This window comes from Aptenodytes patagonicus, chromosome 2, assembly GCF_965638725.1.
Source record: "Aptenodytes patagonicus chromosome 2, bAptPat1.pri.cur, whole genome shotgun sequence".
NCBI classification, from domain to species: domain Eukaryota; kingdom Metazoa; phylum Chordata; class Aves; order Sphenisciformes; family Spheniscidae; genus Aptenodytes; species Aptenodytes patagonicus.
In genome coordinates this window covers 136,320,510-136,343,210 of record NC_134950.1, presented here as the reverse complement: position 1 = coordinate 136,343,210, position 22,701 = coordinate 136,320,510, and the positions used below count along the sequence as shown (strand labels likewise).

Genomic DNA, 22,701 nt, shown 5'->3' with positions numbered 1-22,701 from the left:
CTAGCTACCTCAGCAGAATCAGCCATCACACGGGGGTGTGAAGGGAAAGGGAACATAACCATCGCTCACGCTGGAACTGAGCACATCCGTTGTGCCACCATTACTGACCAACAGTGCTCCCCCACTTTTACTGCCACGCTACAAAGTTTAAAGTAGATTTAAGCCATTGGAAGGGATTTGTCTTTCTCGGCAGCATGGAGCGTTACAGGCATGCTAAAGGGCTAGACAGACTGGCACACAGTGAGGGTCACAACAGCCACCTGCAGCACTATGGATCTTCTGCCTATGAAAGAATCCTGCCAGGGTGGGTGCCAGGGTTACCCACAGAGCAGTGCCTCCACAATACGCTGTTCTGTACAGCCCCAAACTGAAGGTAAATTAATCACGTTTGAAGAGTAAGATTTTAAAAAGTCACATAATACAATGCACATTATTTCATTTTAATACTTTGTCTTATTCAAAACAGCAGAATCTTTTACCCAACTGAAAGTGGAAAGGGCAGTTAAAAAAAATAATCCACGCATAAACTAACTCCTGGAACCCACAGCCTTGCAATCTTCCCAGAGGCTTTGCTGTATTGTGCTTTCTTCCTTTTCTGTAAATGAAGTTTCTTCTTTCTACCCCTTCTGGCTGCAAAGATAACCTTCACAACACAAACCAAGGCACTAGCGTCATTCTGCTGCTGCAGCCAGCCAGACTGGAACAATAACACCAGGAGAGGTGTGAACTTCCTCCTTTTGGCTTAATAGGGTGTTAACTTTGAAAGCTAATTATTTAAATGCTTAAGAGAGGACATCACAGTTAACCATTTTGCTGCTGAACAGCAGGCAGGGACATCTGTCCATCCGTAAGCAACTCACTCTGGGTGGCACCCACATGGCCATTCCAGGACAGAAAGCCAGCTTAGCTCCCCATCACTACTGCCTGTCCCACACCTCCTGTACTTACTATTCCCTCTCCGTACTACCATAAAGCATTTGGCGTTTGTGGATTGGCAAAGGATTACTTTTAACCTGGCTCGGTTTGATGACCCGGTTGAGAACAGAGCCCCCAGGCAGCAGGCAGGGCGGGGGACAGGGCACCCTGCAAGCCGGCGTTGCTGCCAGACCCCTTGTGCCACACAACTCCAGCTTCAGCCCTTGAGCTTGCTGTGAAGTCCAACTGCGGGACCAGGATTGCCTGCCTTTTGGGGGCGGGGAGCCCATAAACGTTGCCCTTGGCAGACATGCAGTTTACTTCTGCGCTGCCCTAGGCTGCTCCCAAGACTGAACTTGCTTAGCACGTTGCAAACCCTCAGGCATAGCCTCGGGAGCAGCCGGAGCGTGCGGGATCCCAGCTGCAAACGCTGCCAGGCTCACCTGCGCAGCCCTTGCACGGGCTGGATGAGGAGTTCACTGTCCCCACAGCTGCTCCAAAGGCAGCTCCGCTCGCCATACAAAGCTCGGTCACCCCTTCGGCTACGTCCCTCATGTTTTCAGTGATGCTCCTTCATTTCAAATGAGGACGTTCATTTATTATTTAGTGTTGTTCTTTAACCTGCTAACATCCTAGAACATCAAACGACTCTGCCCTTTGCAAGATTTCAACCTTTTCAGTACTGTGTGATCAAAGTTCATATACACATCTCTTTTTTCTAGCCAGTAAGCAAAAGGCACCTAACGTGCCCTCTACAGATAGGAGACACACATCACAAGTGGTAAAGAGCCTACTTCTGAACAGAACAACTTTGTTATTTGACAAGCCAACAGATTTTCACTGTCTCGTCCCTGCTGGATGGTTATAGCCTGTTTTTCTGTCCTTGTCAAACCATCACTGTTGAAAAGACCTCAGGAATCTGCAAGAATATTCCCCGGGGGAAGGCTCCAGCGCTCCGAATTGCCAGCAGCCTGCACCAGTTGATTTATCATCAGCTGCTGGGAAGCTCCCAACTTGTAGCATTCTTCTTATATCCCAAATTTTTTGAGGCATGTTTCTTTTCTGGTTTTTTTTCCAAAGGAAGTTGCTAGCATGAAGCTTTTCAGACACAAAAAGCAAAAAAAGTATTTTTTTAAAATCACATCATTCTAAGCTAATTTCATGATTTTTGAAAACTTTATTGTTATTTTGAACAATGGAGCTTGTGGTATCCCTTGTTATTCTTTGTGGAGGGTATACAGCGAGCTCTAGAGAGGCTGGTTACTATGGCAGCTCTGAGCTGTTTGACAACGTTATAATGTTTGCTGATGCTTATTAATTTATCAGAGTGGAAAAAAATGAATAGCTCATACTGATACCACCGGGGAAACTAAAAGCCAGATCCTCTAGCTTACGTAAGGCACTAGCGCTGAGCGGTGGAAAGGAAGATGAACAGCCAGTAAATGCTTTACAAACCTCAGATTTGGGGACCGTTTTAAGCCAGACCAGGTCCTCATGCATACTCCTGCATTTTTTAGTCCTATTTCCAAATTAAAGGCGGAAAACCAACAAGCACTGAATACATCTGAAATCCCCAAAAGCTGCATATAAGAGACAGCGATAATCCCAGGAATAAAACCCTCCAACTGAGAATTGGTTCCTTATTTACCATGAAACTGTAATCTTTTCCCAGAAATTACTGAAAAGAGAAAGCTTTTTAAGCTCATCCTTAACATGTTTCCTTTTATTAGCAATACAAAAATTGCCTTTGAGCTTTCTCATTCCTTCCCACTATTTCTGCATATATATATGCAAATTATTGTACAGATTTCCCTTCACTGAGTACACTACATATCTCTGAAACAGTTGGCAGACCCCTGGGGGGGTGTTGCCCAGACAGCTGTGCAATCAGCTGAGTAAATCAGCTAATTAAAGAAACAAAGAAAATGCAAAAATTGTTAAAGACAGACTCCCGCTTACAGCATTGTTCAACATCTCTGTATCTAAAAAAGCACAGCAAGCATGGGATGGAATAAAGATGCTTGTAAATTGAACTATTGCACAAGTGACAATGATGCCATTTTCTCTCAAACACTAATCTGGGATTCATGATATTTATGCTTTGTAGTTTAAATCAATTTAATATAAATTACTCCAGCATTTTATTTCATTTTAAAATGACAAAAGCATGAAATCTAATGTTGGTTTCATAACTGATTTCTGTATGTAAAAAATGGTCATTAACTTCTGCTTGACCTTAGGTGTAGAACTAATATTGAATTTGCACAGAGGGTACTCATTATGCTGGTCTAGTTTCCATGCAGAAAAATAAGTTCCCAAGGGTCCTAGTGCTACAAGCCATTTCTCAGATCTCAAATAGGAAACAGGACTCCCAAAAATGATGCAAAAACATTTCCTCTCATTGCAGAGTTTATCAAAAGGAACAGATAACAGCAAGGGTAGGAATCTATAATCTAAACAGAGCAAGGCCAGTGTGGTAAGAAAGGAGGCTGACAGATGTAGATTTGGGCTTGCTGATCCACACACCATTAAGGCGCCGTTCCTTTCCACTGCATCTGAATGACCACAGGAAGGACAAACCTCAGTTTAGATGAGACTCAGGCCCATCTACATTATATAGCCATTGTAAATTAAAAATGAGCATACCAAGTAAAGCCACCGATATTTCCCAACTCAGTCGGATTATGGCCAGGAGCCCTTGCTGCTATTCTTTTCACATTATCATACAACTGGATTTGTTAGGAAGTTCTGTTTATTTTATTTATCACAACTGAAGCCTTTCATCTGGGTTTGAAGGCCCATATTTCATCCAAGGTGGTGGTGCATTAGAAGAACATAATTTGTAAAAATACCTCTGGCTAAACAAGGGAGGCATTTTTTAATAGATAATCAACTACTGTTGATTCATGTGGCCAGGGGAGGTTTGGTTTTCAATGCCTGGCGCTTTGCGATACATACAAAGGAAAAGCTACATTTTACACCCACTTTGTGAACATATGAACTCATATCATTTTTTATCAAGGAGAAAAAAGTGGAAAATGAGTTGCAAACACTGTAGGATTACTACAGGTACAGACAAAAGCAATCTTCTTCGTAGCAACAGCAGCTCAAGGAAAACCATTTGATGGCTGAACGCAGAAAGCTTTAACTTTTACCTAGTGCTTTTAGACATTCATTCTCTTGTGCATGATATTTAATTTAAAAAAAATCAAATGGCAGTGAATGTATCTATAGCCATGTTGCCTGAAACGAGATGTTGGAAGGGTGGAGAAGAGCCCATTACATGATCAGCAGGCATGGGCAGAATGATTGCTGGGAACTGATCAAACAAGGAGGTATGGGCAGTCACTGAGCAGGCTGGTGCAAAGCGAAACACCTCTCTCTAGTCCATGGAAAAATCCTCCGGGCACGGCCAGGAAAGGAGCAGGAAACAAAGAGGACTCTGAATAAATAAATTCTGTGAACTCTCTGTAAATGCCTCTCCCAAAGCACTGGAAACAAAACATTCACCTGGGAATTGTTTTTTTGCACAACTGCTGTCTTTCCGACCTTACCGTGCGATCCCTTTTTGCGTATGTGCAAAACATCTGTCACCTACACAGCTAATCTGCATTGCTCATTTCTTCTATGTGAGTGCCTCACAGATCACACAAAGCTCTGCAACAACTGCAAAAAAACAGACCATAAACTGCCAAAATCCTTCTCAGTGTAATTCTCACCAGAGAGCTCTTTGGAGCTCTTTTCCTTCTTTTTCCAAGGCTCAGAGTCCATTCTGCTTTACATCAGCTGTGGAATACACAAAGGCTGGTGAGCGTAACTGTGTAGTCTGTTCACTGATGTTGTCCAGGGCACTTCCCACCCCCAGCATTGCCCACGGTGGGCACAACCCAGGTTGTCACCAATTCAGCCACGGCACAGAGGAGCTGTGTGTATGTCCCACATAGTGTTCCTGACCAGCCAACACAATGAGCACCGTTCCCCAGGGCTAGAAGGGGTCTAATCCTATCCTTCTGAAGTGCTGCCGGTTTCTTGGTACGCCTGATGTCAGGAGTAATGGAAGAATCCCATGGGATGCAACAAGACATTGGTCCCTAGGGATGGGCATTCCCTTCAAAAAGGCATAAAATGTTTAAAAAGGATGGCTTAAAGAAGCCAACATGATTACCTCCCTTACTTCAAGGCATGAAGTCCTTAAAGCACAATATAGCTTTTAAAATATTCCTAGCTATGTTTTCAGGTGCAACTTTTATTTTGAACCACATTTCAATGGGCAGAGGAAAAGTAAAGATAAAGTTTCCGAGACCTACCAGAAGCATGACACTCCTGCACCTTTACTTCGAGTGGCCATTTCTCCAGGATGAATGCTATTAGTAACGCTTGCAGAAGAACTCTTATTCCATACATTTTCCTAAGTTTGACCCTTGCTTTAAAGAAGTGGATGCTTGGAGGAATTGAAAGTTGTAATGAAATAAGGTCTTACTTAAGTCAAGTAAATACACCCACTGAAAAGAGACATAAGGGGATCATAGAAAAGCAGTAAGATCCTACTGGTATTAACCTTTTCCCACCCTTCAAACTTTCTCAGTTTTTCCTCAAGAGAAAATGCACACCTCTCTGGCACATGACTGCCACTTTACTCTGTAAACAGGAGGAAGTTTTTTCATCCCTCTTTATGCCCTTTTTCAGCGGCATAAAATAAGTAATAATAAACTGTGCACATTTTACACCAGAGATATTGTATATCTGCTTGTTTGCAAAACCTGTAAATTCAAAGGGTACTTAATAAGTTTGAGATTTAAACACAATACTGAACTGCTCCATTCTTGAATGACCTTTGCTCATGTATTTGTAACCTCATTTTTCAAGTATGTGTACAAATCTAGTTCAAATTTGTAATGATTTCCATTGCCTATATAGCAACTCTGTTCTACAAGTAAATAAAACTAATGACATAACATAGGATATTCATATAGCACCAAATGACAAAGGTTTTGCTAATTATTGTGGAGTAAAGTTACCAAGAAGTCTCACAAGGATCCCTGCTACTTGGGGAAAAGGGCTGAATGGTAAAGATACGGTTTCCTGAGTTAAGTAAGCTGATAAAACAGCTTAATGCTGCCAAAAGGGTCTTACTGGGCTCCTTCCCACATCCCTCCACCTCCCCACCCTGATAAGAAGCTGCCACCCTCACTTTGTGCCAACTCCAGCACATGCTGCTGCAATACTGCATGCTGCTCTGGCTGCCCCGTCTCAAAAATAATAGAATAGATGTGGCAAAGATGATCAGATTTAATGGAATAGATTTGGTATGAGGAATGACTAGCGATTTAGCCTGGAAATGAGACAACTCACAGGGGTATGACAGAGGTGCACAAAATCCTGAATAGTATGATGATAAACTGGGAATGGATTATTCGCCACTTTCCGTCACCAAAGAGCTATATCACAACAGAGTGAGGGTCGTGGGGAATGTGTTTAAAACAAACAAGAAAAAATACACTTTCACATACCACACACATGAATTGTGGGACTCGCTGACACAAGAGATTATGAAGGTCAGGAGTATAAGCAGGCTTAAAAAGCAATTCGATAAATTAATGGAGAAAAGGTCCACCAAGGGCTACCTAACACAACAGTGTGGGTACAGTAAAATCCCTCTAGCGCAGACTGGTAGATGCTGAGTACACACATCAGAAGAAGGACTGTTTTAACTTGCTCTGTTTCTCTACTCTAAGCATCCCCTAACTCATCACTCACAGCAGGATCGGAGCTGGAAGGACTCCTAACCTGACCCAGCCTCACGTTTTTAACCAGGCTGATATTGCCTGGAGCGTGTTCGAGTCGAGTCATGCAATCGGCTCTTGACAGCAGGGCTGTAGAGGTGGCGCAGTGGCTGGGAAAAGGAATAGCTGTTCACAGCTTGCTTTTCATTCATGTCGGCAAAGCTCAAGCCCCAGTGACTGCTTCATATTGAATAGTCTGCCCTAAAATAAAAATACTAAACAAATCACATAGGCGATTAAGTCCCGAGAGAAGCAATACAAAAGAAAAGGGGAAGGGTGGATATGCATACATATATGTCAGAATAGGGTGGAGGTAATCCAGAAGATCTCAAATATAAAGTTAATATGTTGCAAAAGTCATATTATTATAAATAAAATGTAAATGACCCATTTTTAAAAAAAATCAATACAGCTTGTCAATTTAAGAATGGCATGACTCAAAAGCATCTAACTATATTGTGGAAACCTGAATATCATTCTTAAGGGGGAGCAAAAACACACACAAGTGTTAGGACTTTTGTAGCTGCCCTGCACTTCACAGTGTGAGGCAGAAGCACCCATAGCCCTGCCGCTGCTCCCGCAATGCCTGGGGAGAAGCTGCAGTCACCCTTTTCCTACGTCATCGATACTCTGTCAGCTATTATCTTAATTAGCCCCTGTATTCAGAAACACAAGGACCAGAGCCATGCTCTTACTAATGGCCCTTTGCATGAATAAAATTACAGGAATTCCTTTAGACATAAAGTTAAAGGAATTTGCTGGGTGATGCCACGGGGTGCTGCTAGGTTCATGCACAGAAACACAAGGCGTCTTGTTTGTGGATGGGATTAACACCAGTTCAGAGCATCTACCTGACAGATTTTGATCAGTTCAGATGTACCTGTGTAGCTACGCCACCAGCTAAAGCCTCCAGCCTTAGGCTATTTGCTGCTTTTTATCCTTGTTTTAGCTACCATCTCTAACACATAAGAAACATGTCATGAGCCATGACAAGCAACTGAGATAAATGCCAACCCTTATAAACCTTCAGACAAGGGGCTGCATTTCTCTTATGTTTCAGCACATTTGTGGAAGCCATCAGAAGCCAGCAAGGTATAAATAAACACAACAATTCTAATGCCAAGTGCCTACAACTAAAAAGAAAGTTCTCGTCTGCTCCAGCTACTTGCTTCCCCAAGACCTTTTACCAAACCAAGGAAGACAGCTTTCAATCAATTTATTTCTAAGGTTAAGCAAGAACAATTTTAATGCATTTTTATAAGCCACAGAGAAGTGCACAAGTTCATTTCCCCCTCTTAGGTCACCTTTATCATGAGAGCTTTATTCTAATGAAATATAAATGTGCTTTTTAGTCAACAGTGTTACTGAGATCCATCAAAGCTTCAGGATTACAGACATTAATTTTACCCTTTTTTTAGTTTTATTTGCAAAGAAGCTAAAAATGCTGAGCTCCTTCTGCATGAGGGCTCTCAAGTACCTCTCTATCAGCTTACGCCTTGCCGTTGGAGTGGTATACTTGCAGTACACATCTGAAATACGAAAATGGAACTTTTTTCCACAGCACAGAAGTCTTTCATTTTTCAGGTTCTGCATTTTTCCTTCAGCCATCTGTCAGTTTTATGTGTTTCTCCTATTCTTCCACCCCACAATAAAAACAGAACACCTCCTCAGGAAAGGCATTCTCCCCCACACCCTAGTGACTTTTTATTTTCTGGTAGCCCACGTTCTCCATCAAGTCAGATCCTGTACTAGCGAGAATTTGATACTCTGCCCTACCCCACAGCAGGCTCAGGTGTCTACCGTGGTTTTCAAAGCATTTTGTCAGTAGATACAGTGTCTAAATCTCTGAGACAGCCATTCTGGCCCAAGAACTGAAATCCTTGTAATTACTACTTCTCACATACATATACTAGGTAGCAAACCCAAGCTTCATTTAAACAAAAATAAACTGTTTCACCTGGGTAACCACGGCCAATGTTTCCCTCCCCTCCAAGCATCGCAAACCTTCCTAGCTGGACCCTCTTCACCTCTTGCAGAGGGACCTGTGGTGTTCGTGTGCTTGTATAGCACTTTCCGTGCAATGTAACCCAGTGATTACTACAACAGACCTAGACAAGTAATATGAAAGCTTTAATCAGACAGTTTTTCTAGTACAATTAAATCACTGTGAAGTGCCTCTCCAAGGGCAGAGGTATATCCAGAAATTAAAGTAATTCAGAAACAAATTACACAGTCCTTGCATTAAGCAAAAATACTTCTTTTTTTGCTCTTACTGGTAGCGCTAACCAGCCATCTAGAGGAAGTATTTTTAAACACTGTAATTTAAAAAACACCAAACCGTCAAAAACAGTACAGGAACTTCTGCACAACAGCTTTGTTTTTTGCACTGCCAAGTTCTAGGAAAGCTTTCAGTTAACGAACCGATTACCCACTGCAGGCAGGTTCCGGCCAGCAGGTTAGGACCGTGCCCATCGCCTGCACTCCCCACTCATGAATCCCAGGGCAGATGAGCCAGGCGCCCACACCGTTCACACCAGCCTGGAAGCCACCCAGGGCAGCTGGCCCAATGGCCATGTTCCACTCTTTTCATGCCAAAATAAACCCTTTGTCTGATCTTTGTTGGTTTACTTCCTGGAATTATATGGAGTCTTGGAGAGGGCTAGAAGAACAGTATCTTTGAAAGATACTGTGGCTTTTAGCTCCAGAAGTACTTTCTCTGAGATACGCTTCACTTCACCAGGCACAGCATACCATAGCTTGATTGCTAACAGTAACTGCTACACTGTGAATTTAACCATCAGCAATAAAATAAAAAAGCATAATCAACCACCCTAATTTACTCTGCTCATACTGTAGTAAAGGCATTAACTTAAATTAGACCTTCCAGTTATGCCTGATCATGTAGCCATTTTTTACAGTCGTCCAAGATGAGGCATAAAGGAATGCAAATTTCAACAACAAGCATGCACTAGTTAAACTCACTAAAGAGGTATCTTTTGTTCAGATCTAAACTGATATTTTAAGTGTTTACATTAATGTATTAGGAAAGGCTGGTCAGCACTTCAAAACTCTATAGGGAGCTTTGTTTATTTAAGGCTGTGATTTTTAACTGAAATATTTCTACTTGCTCAATGTGGGTTACAATTACGCTAGTATAAAGTAGACTCCAAGAGCTATCCTCCTTTCCCATTGTCATCTCCTGCAGCTCATTCCTAATCCAACCCCCATCCCATTTTCTACTGACACAACCATTTACATAGCCATCTACCAAAAGGAAATGAGGGGCTAACTCAGGTTAAAATCAACTCTTTTGGGGAATGGAGTTTTTATTTATTGCCAGTAGCAGTAGTAATATTTGCCAACACAACTGCCGAGAAGCAGGGAAAGAGATTTCTTACAACTGTGTAAGCACTAAGTAAAAAGGTACATGGCACCATATTCTTAGCCCTTACAGCAAAACAAAATGTTACCTTGAGCCCTTCCTTAAAATAGCCTGTTTTTCTCTGCACTGAAACAGAGCAGAAGCATTTCCATGTTCAGCCATTATAATTCATGTGGGACTGGGGTGATACCAGCTAAGGGCAAGCAGCTGAGGGGTCTTAACATCGTAAACTACTACAGCAGTTTCAGAAGCAAAGCTATTACATGGAAGCAATTTAGGTCTGAATTCACACTTAGATTTGTGTTTACTTTCTGCAGATTTACACTTACAGATGACTGTGGGTCAACCTATGGGTCCTTTTATTTCCAGACAAAAATGCAGCAAACTGTGTATAGAATATTTTTGTAATACTTACATTTTCACAAGGAAATATTTGCAGATATGCCAGCCACATCTTCTTGGTGCCTCCAGTTTAAGATGTCATGTTGTATGTAGTGCATGTGTTATGTTTAGTAACTTTTGTGCTGTACTTGTAAGCCGTAGATAGACAGATACAGATATTATGACACAATATTATTAACAGGTCAGAAAATAGCTCAAAAAGTGCAAGATACATGATCTCAATTTCTAGCACAACCACTGAAGATCACAAGAGATGCTCAGTGAAAATGCTCCCAAAGACCTCAATGGCTTTGGGAACACACCAATAATTTAAGGCAACTCCACCTCTGTTTTACTCTAGAAACACATTCAGCTCTCACTTCACCATATGCAGTTTGCCCTTGCTGCAGATTAACTGCACTATAGATGAAGACACCAGAGAGTTAACCATGTATAGAGTCAGGTCTGGCCAAGTAGGTTTTGTTAGTTCCCGTGCAGTGCCCGGAAAACACAGCTCCCTTGCTTCCACTCCAGCTCAGCAATGCAGATACCTTCTGAAAGCAGCTGTGCTACCAAACCCTGACGGAGCTGAGATGACCACGTATTTCAGTGCCTTTGCACTGTATCACCAGCATTTGCTGTAAATGCTTATACTGTCAGAGACTTTCAATTACCCATTTGCCTTTCCCCTTCTACTGCCCTGATAACAGAGACTTGCCTCTGCAACCATGCGGATGTATAGACAAGTCTTCAGGAAAGAATGCCTTCATGCATGAAGTTGTCCTTTTGCTTTAGCATAAAGAAATACACCTGACTGGGCAGGTAAAACACAGCGAAGATGGCGTGAGACACTGGGCCGTAAAAGAAAACATAGGAAAATTATCAACTTATTTGTCTTAAATGTAAGTCAAATAAAGACATAAGCTTCTTTTATAAAGTGCAAGCCCAGAGAAAATAGTGATTTTGGCCAGAAAGAGACCCAAGTTCACATTCAACTGTAGCACTCCGATTTTATCAGCTAGGTCATTAGATGTGACGAGCTAGGGGAAGCGAAGCTTGACAGTAATTGCATTGTGCAATATACACAGATTCTCCAGCGAGAGAGGAACAAGGTCTGCTATCTTTGCTTCCCCATGTTAATAAGACAGCAATGACAATTCAAATACTTCAATAAACGACAAAAGGGAACAGCATTACAAACCCCCTCTAAAGTCCAGCCTGACTCACCTGACTTCCTTGCTTTCAAGGCAATGACAGCAGCCAGTTCTCTCTGAACCTAAAATACCAGGAAAGGAAAGGATGGTTATAGTTATTAGCACGGTCAAACAAAACAAAATGCAACACTGGTAAGATACCAGCTATCAATCCTTTGGAGCAGTCAACTGCACGTGGAATTATGCAAGTACTTGGTTTTGAAACTACAGTCACTTTTCCTAGCAAATCTATTTCGTTTTCAGCTGGGAATTCTGTGACAACTGTTTTGTTTGGTTTTTTTTTACTTTAATTTCATGTAAATACTGCACATTCCTTAGGGAGTGGGCAATTCAGTAGCCCAACAGGTAATTTATTTGCACAGCATATCTCTTTCACAAGCAGACACTTGAAGCTTCTTCCTTTCCTTGTTAAATGTTTGTTTTGCCTCTGCTGAGCACACTGTAATGCTGGATTTATTGTGTGACTCCAGGATAAGCGAGTTCTCCATGCTGAGGTTTGGCTGAGGTTCACGTATATAATTGACATTCGCTTTTTGGAGCTTTCAGGAGGAAACAACCGCTCCTAATAGCATGACTGAGCATTTCAGGACCAAAATTTAGCTTGAGATGAACATGCAGAAGTAAGAGCTATCTGATTTCCAGATTCACAGGCTATCTTACTAGCCTGTGATGAAAGAGCCCTGCCATGCTAGCCAGCTCCCTTCCTCAGCCTCTTGTCTCTGCATTCTTCATATTTTCCCTATAATCTCTACATGACCAGCTAGACTGTTGAGCCAGCTCAACTCTACATCCACTTCTCTCCACACGTCTGTTCCTTTTTCTGTCAGTAAGATTCTGTATTGTGCATTATTTTTACGTTTCATACTTCCTCGCTGCCATCATCTGTCCCACTGCAGCTGGTTCAAGTGCCCTGCACTTGACCTACAGCACCCCAGGCACTCTCTCCTGCATACACCTCAGCTCTTCCCTTCCTCTGCCCCATCCACGCTCTCAGACTCTTCTGTACACCTCCCAGCTTCTTCCAACTTCCCTCATTTTCCCAAGACAGCCTGTCTTTAGTATTAAAAAAAATTATGGAACATTCGAACTATTTTTCTAGGGATTGTCTTACCTCTCTGTACAAAGTCTCCTGCGCTGCATACTAGCCATCTTGTCTAACAGACCTATGAAAAGCTCAAGGCTATTCTGCAGTGGGAGTTTTGACATCCAGTTTCCGAGAGCATGTGAAATTTAAAACATCATTCACAAGACATGTGGTATGATCAGAATAAGGCACAAAGCCCATGAAGGATCCCCAAAGTAATACAATTACTAACAACTGTCAACATCCCACTCTCATGACTCTGAAGAAAAGTTTGAAAATGTGAAACAAGAATAGTTAATGTTATATTGGTCTGAGCAGAAAGACAGACAAAATCACCCAGGACATCTCAGTACAATGGTAACTCCAGCATCCACTGATCAGACACTCAGCAGCCACCCAGCTGTACGCTCTACATGTGGCAGAAGGCAGTCATACCAGAGGCCACATCCTTCCTCTGCTTGCATCCTTACTTCCCTTGTGGCAAAGGACCAGGGAGCTCTTTTTGCTGTCCTTGCAAGGTACAAGGATCTTTCCTACTCCTTGATGCTGCCCCACTGAGAGGGACAGAGTTTTCTGCCGCTCCAAGTAGGAAAATATGAAGGCAGTGCCACGGTTTTCTTAAATGTCGTCCTGTTTCCAGCACAATTGTGCAAGCTGGCAGTATTACCTTCCCTTCCTTCCTTCCTGTATACTCATTCCCATGTCTGGAGAACTGTTAATCACGGTTAATGTAAGCATAAACTGCAAGTAAGATGGGAAAGAACAGTTCTTCTGTGGAAAAACAACTTGGGCGCTTGCTTGCAGCAATTAATATACACTAGTAATAATACATACAAGCTATCCAGAGTTAGAGTGGGATTTTCAATAAAAGCCCAGGTTGTTTCTGAATAACACCACCACGACTTTTCATGGCTAAACTGCTCGGACTCTCTCCCTTCATTAAACTCAGCAGGAGGTACCAATGTCAATGCCCCAATCCTGGTCTATTCTCACAGGTTACGGACAGTAAGAAACAGTGCACTGACGTCTCATCTTTATCTTTTAGCATTTAGTAAATACATTATCTCAATATTAGCCTTAGGAGACTCTACAATCTGCAACAGTTGTAAACATACCAATTAACCCAATCAAACTACTGAAAAATAAAAATCTCTCTGTGAGTGTAAAGAAAAACCCCTCTTCTCAGAAGAAAAAGCAGCATTGTGGCATCCTGCAGTTATATTTGCAGTATTACTTTTGCTTATACGGTAGCACTTCTCAAGTTTGAAAGACAGTGCTAACATCACAGGAAATAAAAAGGCTGTTTTTCTGTATTTTGTCTATGTTATGCAAAATATCTCATTGTTTGCTGTGTGCCAGGAATGCAGCTGGCATATTACTTAATCTGAGCAAAACCCTTCAGTTAAAGTAGGAGAAAAAAAATGTTCCTCTAGTCTTAATATTAAGCAAATGTTCCTTCATCAAAGGGTTTCATCCTGACGGTCTGAGCTCCCTCTCATAGGACTCACTGAAATCACAAAGAATTGGTACTGCTGAACATCCTTCTGGATTTGCCTGGTGTCCCTGGATTTCATAATCTATATGTTTTTGTCTATTTTAGCATAAATGCACTTGGCACCTTTGCTGGACATACAATTCCTACGCATCATTACACCGATGGAAATCCGTGTACAACATTCATTCCTCACTGCACACATGCTACACGTTATCATACTTCTTCCTTTTCAGATTTCAGTTACTGCCTGTTTGACAAAATCAATAGTTGCACATCACATTGAAGATAATAACGTGGACTCAAAGTAAAATACACATTCAAACAAGAGCTATGCCTACGAAAATAAATTGAGATATTAAATATAAAAAATTGGTTTATACATATAGCTTGTCGCTACAAAGCTAACACTATCTAAATAGTATCCCATTTCGAGTAGCGTTGCAGATGTCAAAACTGATTCAGTTTAAAGGCCAGCTTACCACACAGTATTTACAGAAATATTATGAAAGTCTGAAAGAGAACATTTTGAGTGTGTTTTTGGCATGTTACCACATCTTAATCAGTTTTCTTTATGCAATATGAAAGAGCAAGAGTGTGCATAGAGAGCGGTACCCACGTATACTTCTGCTTGATTAAATACAAATGGCATATTTATATGGTGAATCTTCTCATCTTCAAAAGACAGAGGTAGAGATTTTTCAAAAGTAAATGACAACTACTGTTGTTCTCTTATCCATGTATCTGGTCATTTTATTATAGAAGGCATAGCTGTGCATCCAGTAGACAGTGCATACCACCTTTACTTTTCTCCCCTCTCTTTTTTTCTGCCTATAGTAGTCTTTTGTGAAACAGTATTCTAGATGTCAATGTGCCAAATAGAACTTCAGATCTAGAGGCAAAGTGGCAATCCTTACAGAATCTCAAAATGAAATCCTCCAACAGAAAGCTCTAAACAGCAGGGTTTTGAAAAATAAGAGAGTCTAGTTCACATTTTTGCATCTCAAGTAATGATAGTTTGATGGACTCTAAATAAAAGTAGTATTGGCTGACATCTTAAAGTACCAGAAAACTGTATTTCCCAGAAACACTGCGTTAACATCCTGATATTCTCTTCTGTCCCATCACAAGGTAAGGTAAGAGCTTTGCAGTGGAAACACTCATAGCCAACCCACTGTGCTCGGGTTTTAGCAGACAAGACATTGAATATGAAGCTGCTCTTTGGGACATGACATGGGATGCATGACAGCTCTGGAATGCTTCTTTAAACCCAGGAGTAATCATTGCATTTTCTTAAAAATTCATCACCAAAAAAGATTATCCAATGCAAACGTATTTCAAATGGCACTTTGCACTGCTTGCATGTCAGCTGCCTTTACAATTTAAGTTTGATGGTGTTGTCAGTGCCTCATTGTAATGGAGCATATGATATGAGCATATAATTTGATAGGTTCCATGCAGTTATCTTGACTGACTCTGCTTCTTCCATCGTAGAATAAAGCGTAACGAAAAAGTGAGACCCCCAACAAGTTACTTTCTTATCTTTTGTATCTGACTCTGCTCTTAAAAGAGGTTTGTTCCATACATTATGCACAAATTAAGATGATAAAGAAACCTCTGCAGTTTTTTCCCTGCTGCCCTTCTGACTTGGCATCACTCACTGCAGCTATCGCTATTATCTTCTACAATCTCCATAACCATTGTTTAAAACCAAGAGTGCATTTCCCTAACTAATCAGTTCTAGACTGGCTGAATCATCAAAAAAAAAAAAAAAAAAAAAATCACAAATTGTGCAGTGAATGTGAAAAGTGGAACTCTACAAGAGAAACAACACCTGGTAACAAAAAGCAGTAGGGAATAAGTAATAAGAGAAAGGCCAACAAAGAAAGTCAGGCTACAGTAAAGAAAAAGAGGTGGAGAGAGGAATTCACCAAACTTGTACAGATGCCTATGTCTGTGCTAGTCACTCTATAACCCCTTCATAGAGAGTGCATACCTTACCAGCGGAGCCTAAGGTATGACTGTTTTTCCCTAAAGTAGACTTTCAAAATGAATCATACACTCAGCATCCTAAAAGTGCCTATTCCTGCTCCCTGGCTGTAAGGAGTGCCTGGGGAAGCTAGCTCAGATGTAGATGCCTGCCATATGGCCACTTATATTTAGGTGAGGTGAGTTTCAGCCCCTGCAACAGCAATAGCTTTTACAGAGTTACAGAAATATATAATTAGACCTTATGTGCATGCATGCTTACAGTTCTACAATGTTGCTTGGGCTGGATCTTCACAATCAGTTTAGGTTTGAAAATTTGGGAATTTAATTCCCAAAAAAGAAAAGCTGACACAGAAGCATCCTTCTGACCTGACATAGAATGTTTTATTCCATTACAAGAAAAGCAAAAAGAAAAGCAGAAGAGACAGTGGTACTATCAACACCGATGGGATTTGAACCTCCAAACCCAGAAATGTACAAAAAAGTCAACTCTAATCTCTGACTGCTTTAGTGCTGGGCTGGAAGTAAGGTTTTGGGGTTTTTTTTTTTCCACTTCTGAAACACTGGTCTGAAGAGTATTGTCAACAGGATTCTGAATTATGAATTCTTCAAGGAAGACTGTTTGATTCTGTATAAAATATGTAAACATTCAGTGAGCCAAAAAGCAAGGCAGTATGAACACATTTCCAGTTCATGGCTAATACCTTCACCTTTGGTTTCCAGCTCCGGCTCACAGGACTCTTTTTCCATACAAATTCTGAAACTGGCAGCAACAAAAACATTGAGAACCTGTATCCTGGTGAGTCCAGCCCCCTGCTGAGTGGTGCAAGCGGAGGGTTCAAATTCCCTTGGGACACATAAAGGCTCTCCATAAACTCGCAGTGAGTACTTTAGATCCCAGTCTACTGTATGGAGGAAAAGCAATATTCTGGATGGATAAGAGGGAGAAGTTCATATACAGATGTTAATATTTGGAGGATTCTGCTCTGGTCTTATGTCTTTTCCCCAGGGTTAGACTAGAAAATCATTATAGAGAGCCTGCACAGTTCTGTGGAAAATCAGAAAACGCAGAAGAAAAGATCAGTCTTTTTGACACCACCATGGCAATAGATGGGTCTCAGGCCATCTGGACATGCAGCTGCCTGATTTTTCTTTAGCTAGTTAGCTACAGCAATAAAATGGTTCATTTAAAAAAAAAACAAAAACCTGTCCATGTGCCCTGCTGCTGGAATCACTCAGGATGTAGTTCAAAGGTTTGACCTTGCAAGCTAGATGTGAAGCACTCTGAACTCACTGTCAATTACTCACATCTTTAAGGATATGCATTTTACTCAAGTGTATCCAGCAACAGTTAGATCCCAGTTCTTAAACTCAGAAAGTCACTTTGTTTTGTTGAGTGCTTCCCTTTTTTTAACTGATGAAAAACCCATTATTCTTCTATTTTTGAGAGGCGAAGCTTTTGAGGGATACTGGCAATGTTTTATAGAGTTGGTAGTTTTGTGAATTTTTGAAAAGATATAACTTTGCAAAAAGTATTTTATGTTTTTCTATTTTTTCTCTCTATGGAACTAAAAATGGAGGATATTGAGGTTCTGAGTTCCTTCATTTTCAGTTAGGAAAAAAGGTAGAGGAAACAAGGAATTTGAATACAGGGAAAATAAAAAATAAAAAAAAACGTTAAAACACAAAATTTTCTAATGTCATACATTCTAAATTATTTTTGCATAAGGTTGAGCATACAGAACCACTGGCTTTCCAAACACATTACAAAATGTCTTTTGTAAAGGCATTTGTCTTTACAAAATATAGCACAAATTGTCCTTCCCTTCCATTTTTCAGCAATTTCAAGATAGTACTTTATTCATTTTACTTAAAATAGCTCTTATCCTCATGCCTTTTTCATGACAACTTCACCCTGCTTAGTTCACTTTCATCTCTGTACTTTCTCACGTACCCAAAACAGAACTAGCACTAATTCCATGTTTTGCTGATATCATGATTTAGGTGTGATGTTCGCAGAACCATACAATCACAGAATGGTTGATGTAGGAAGGCACCTCTGGAGGTCATCTCACCCAAGTCCCTGCTCAAAAGCAGGGTCAGCTAGAGCAGGTTGCTCAGGACCATGTCCAGCTGAGTTCTGAACATCTCCAAGGATGGAGACTCCACTACCTCTATGGGTAACCTGTTATACTGTTTGATCACCCTCACAGTAAATAAGTTTTTTCTTATGTTTAAGTAGAATTTCTTGAATTTCAGTTTGTGCCACTGCTTCTTGTCCTGTCACAAGACGTCACCAAGAAGAGCCTGGCTTCATCTTCTTTATTCCCTTCCATCAGGTATTTATACACATTGATAAGATCATAGAATCATAGAATATCTCAAGTTGGAAGGGACCCATAAGGATCCTCCCATAGCCTTCTGTTCTCCAAGCTCAACTCCCAATTCTCTCAGCCTCTCCTTGTAAGTCAGATACTCTACTCCCCTGATCATCTTCGTGGTCATTCGCATACGCTCCAGTACATCCACATATCTCTTGTACTGGGAGTTCAGAACTGGACCCAACACTCCAGATGTGTCACACCAGTGCTGAGTAGAGGGGAATGATCACCTCACTTAGCCTGAGGGTAACGCTTTTAGTAATGCGGCCCAGGAGGCAGTTGGCTTTCTTTGCCACAAGGGCACATTTCTGGCTCATGTTGAACCTGCTGTCCACCAGGATTCCCAGGTCCTTGTCTGCAAAGCTGCTTTTCAGACAGTCAGCCCCCAGCCTGTACAGGAGCATGAGGTTATTTCTCCCAGATGCAGGACATTGATTGCCCTTTGTTGAATTTCATGAGATTCCTGTTGGCCCATCTCCCCAGCCTGTCAAGGTCCCTCTGAATGGGCAGCACACCCATCTGGTGCATCGACCATTCCCCCCAGTTTTGCATCACCTGCAAATGTGCTGAGGGTGTACCCTGTACCATCATACAGATTACATTAAATCGAGTGAATCTAGCTTAGTCCTGTCTGTCTGCTTCTTAGAACAATGATCTTACAACAAGATAAACAAGATGCACCAAATTCTAGCACAGACAGGATAAGCTGTTGTTTATTATGGTTTATTATGATGGAGTTCATTGAGGCTAAACATAGTTGGGAAGCCAGATACCCAGGCTTCCCAGGTGGGTCTCCTCAGAAGCTTATGATAATCTATGCCAGGGCTGCTGAGGCCCTTTCTCTCCCTTTGTCCCCACCCCATCATTTTCTTCACGCTGATGTCCACTTGATCAAGAGGATCTGAGTGTAAGCTACCTGGCAGCAAAACTACCATGATCCTCCAAATTGGTATCTCCTGGGCCATGAATAGCATGGATTACAAGAGAGCAGGCTGCAGCAGTCCTTGCTTGGACTGATTTTAATAGCTTTGGAATTGCACACTACAACCTCAGTAAAGCTTCCTCCTTTCAGAGACAAAAAAGTAGTTCGCATTACAAACACCTGCTCACTAAGACTAAGTCTTTAATTTGAAAGGATACAAAACATGACAATATTTCAAACATGATCAGTACAAACTTTGATGCAGTGACCTTACCGCAGAAGTGAGACGAGCAAGAATTTCAGCATTGGTTTCTGCCGTATCTTCTATTTTTTGATCAGGCCTTAAAAAAATAAAAATAAGATTTTATTATTTCTTTCATTCTGTTTCAACATCTTTCGATTCCTGGAAAGCAAGGAACTGTGTAGCCACAGGCACTAATGTAAAAGGGCTTTTGAGTTTCCACATCAAAATAATGACTGCAACATGACAATAATTAATTGTGTCAGTAACGACAGACTACAAGAACTCCTCTGATTGGACTAACGTAAAACAGTGAGAGAATTCATCAGCTATAAAAATATGATGAAGAACTGAAGAATGCAGGACCATCTTAGCTCAGAGTTGCTTATCTGAGTGCATATTTTGCTCTGCTAAAAACATACTCCATCAACAGAGCAGAAGAGTTTTCCATCTGCCCAGCACCCAGCTTTGCTAAGGTGTGGAGCAACACCTATGGAATGCATAGATAAAAGCAGACAACATCAAAATCATTATGTCACACATGAAGTTTGATATTTAAAAAAAAAAGTGAAAATGGAAAGAATACATGTAAGAAGCCATAAATTAGCAAACTAAAGCAATGGCTGAGAACACTATTAGGTTGTCTTGATAGTTACTCACAAGACAGAGAGACTTAATGTGTCTTTGCAAGAGTGGGGCAGTGCAAGAAGAACACTTATAGAAACCGTCACAGAAGTCTGGCCCACGTGGAAAAAACCACACAAAAGCTGCGTGGACAGCACAGGATAGGACTATGTTTTTCTTTAAAACAGTCTAATTCCCATCATTAAAACATCTGCAAGCCTTTTGGAAGGTTTATTGACAATCAGAAGAAAGATACCAATATGATAGGGTTATTACTATGGGAAGAAGAAAAAGAAAATGCCCTTGAGATCTTTACTTTTCATGCTATTCAAGAAGCGTGGCATGCCAGCAAAGTGAGCAGATATGCAAAACTGCAGCTGCTTTAATAAACTTAAATCCCAGGTATTAGCAGAAGCTTCTATCTTTGACTAAATTATTTAATTGCTCATATGCCTTGATGGGTTTAGGGAGAGAGCTGACAACATGTCTGGAATATGCAGCTGGTATATTGTGGTTCTTATATCCCATGTCCGAAAATTTCTTTCCCTGATTAAAAAATTAAGGTCAGAAAGCACAGAATGACACATGCATTCATTTTGGGGTAAGCATATTCAGACCAAAATGGTAATTCAGATTAGAAATCACAATTATTTTCACAACTGCCTTTCCTATTCAAGGAAAAATGTGATTTAACATTTTAAGTGTTATAAAGTGTTAAAAGAAATAAATGAATGCAGTTTCATTTACAAAGACTGATTTATTCAGTCTTTCTCTTTATAATTTGGAATGAGATTAAAATAACTGACCTCTTTAGATGCCTATGTTTCCCTACACATCTGATCTCTTCTGATCTCTCAGAACCTGGCTAGGACCTGATTCGTCTAAATTGGAGGCAAAAGATAGCAACTCACTAGACACAGCCACAGATGCAATCTATAAACTCAGAACAGCATATAGCATAGCTATTTCTGTCTTGGGCCTTTATCACTTCATCTTCTATTTAAAAATACTCCCAGTATTCATCTGCATATGAGCATCAAACACTTCTGAAACCATTAATATACTAAAAATTATAGTCAGCTCTCAAGAATCAGAGAGGAAGAGTGTATAGGCTAATGGAAAAAAGTAAGACAGAATGGATACTGACGAACAGAATCAGGACAGATATCACCCTTTTTTTTTTTTTTTTTTCTCCAAAAGGGGCCAGATAAGACCTAGTAGGGCTGGTACCAAACAGGAGCTACAAAGCCCAGGCAAACAAGCCTAATGCTTATACAGCTCAGTGGTCCGTGGGCTCGGTAGTGTGTTAAGCAGAGCGAGATGCAGGGATGCTTGCCCTAGATCTTCATGCAGGCAAGTCAGGTCCAGCACAATTGTTACTGTACACCATGTGAAAGCAATTACAGTGCTTCCCGACCCGCTGACAGAGGAAGCAATACGGATACACCCATGGTCCTGGGCCTGGACCTCAACTGTCCAATGTAGAGCCACTGCATATGTCTCTACGCTGGCTTTACAATCCACCTACAATGCCAATAAAAGACCCGTGGATACCTGAGAGCTGTTTGCGTTCAGCAAAAGCCTTCCAGGAACTCCATAAGGCAGTAACTAAATGAATATCCCATCCTGGCTACTTGCATTAAAAACAAATTACTTTTAAGAATGGTTACTTTTCTGAAATTAATAAAATGTAAAATTATTTCAGGACAGAAGATACAGAATATAGTGTAACACTTCTGAAAAGAAAATAACAAGCAATATGAGATAAAGAAAAAAAAATCCTGTTAACACCTCTTCAAAGAATTAAAAAAATATTGTGGGATACATTTCAATAGACTAAGGTACCCAATGCATTCTTCAAATGTTCATTGAGTCTACCAGTGGTTCTGGGAGTTAGGTGTTGTTATAAACACCCCCATTTACAAAGAAGGAAACAGAAACACACAAAGATTAAACACCTGATACAAAGCCATTGCAGTCACTGGAAAAGAATTCAGGAGGCATTGGATGAGAGCCTAAGTGATTGCTCAAGGCTGTAAGGAAGTCCATGGCACAGCTTTCAATACAGATCTTTTGTTCCCAGGCTATTGCAATATTAACTTCTTTTCTATTCAAGTAGAATTGGCTGTGATTAACATAGGGTGTTTAATGACCCCAAGAGGCCTCTGCATCAGTCCCATCTCATTTGACAACATTTACAGGGGCTCAGTCCTGTGGAATACACATAACAACATTAGCCTTCAGTTTAGTGTGAGCTGCTAAAAATCTGCTATGTCCCATCTTGTTTTCCATG

The 22,701-nt window shown here is 40.9% G+C and overlaps 1 protein-coding gene across 1 annotated transcript in view; it reads right to left on the bottom strand.

Annotated features, from left to right (window-relative positions):
* RAPGEF5 (Rap guanine nucleotide exchange factor 5) overlaps positions 1-22,701 on the bottom strand; it is a 163,927-nt gene that overhangs the window by 104,952 nt on the left and 36,274 nt on the right. The window contains exons 6-7 of the mRNA XM_076331350.1: positions 19,818-19,884; positions 11,689-11,737 (exon numbers count right to left, since the gene is read on the bottom strand). Coding sequence (XP_076187465.1) covers positions 11,689-11,737; positions 19,818-19,884 — 116 coding nt within the window. The remainder of the gene's footprint in view (positions 1-11,688; positions 11,738-19,817; positions 19,885-22,701) is intronic.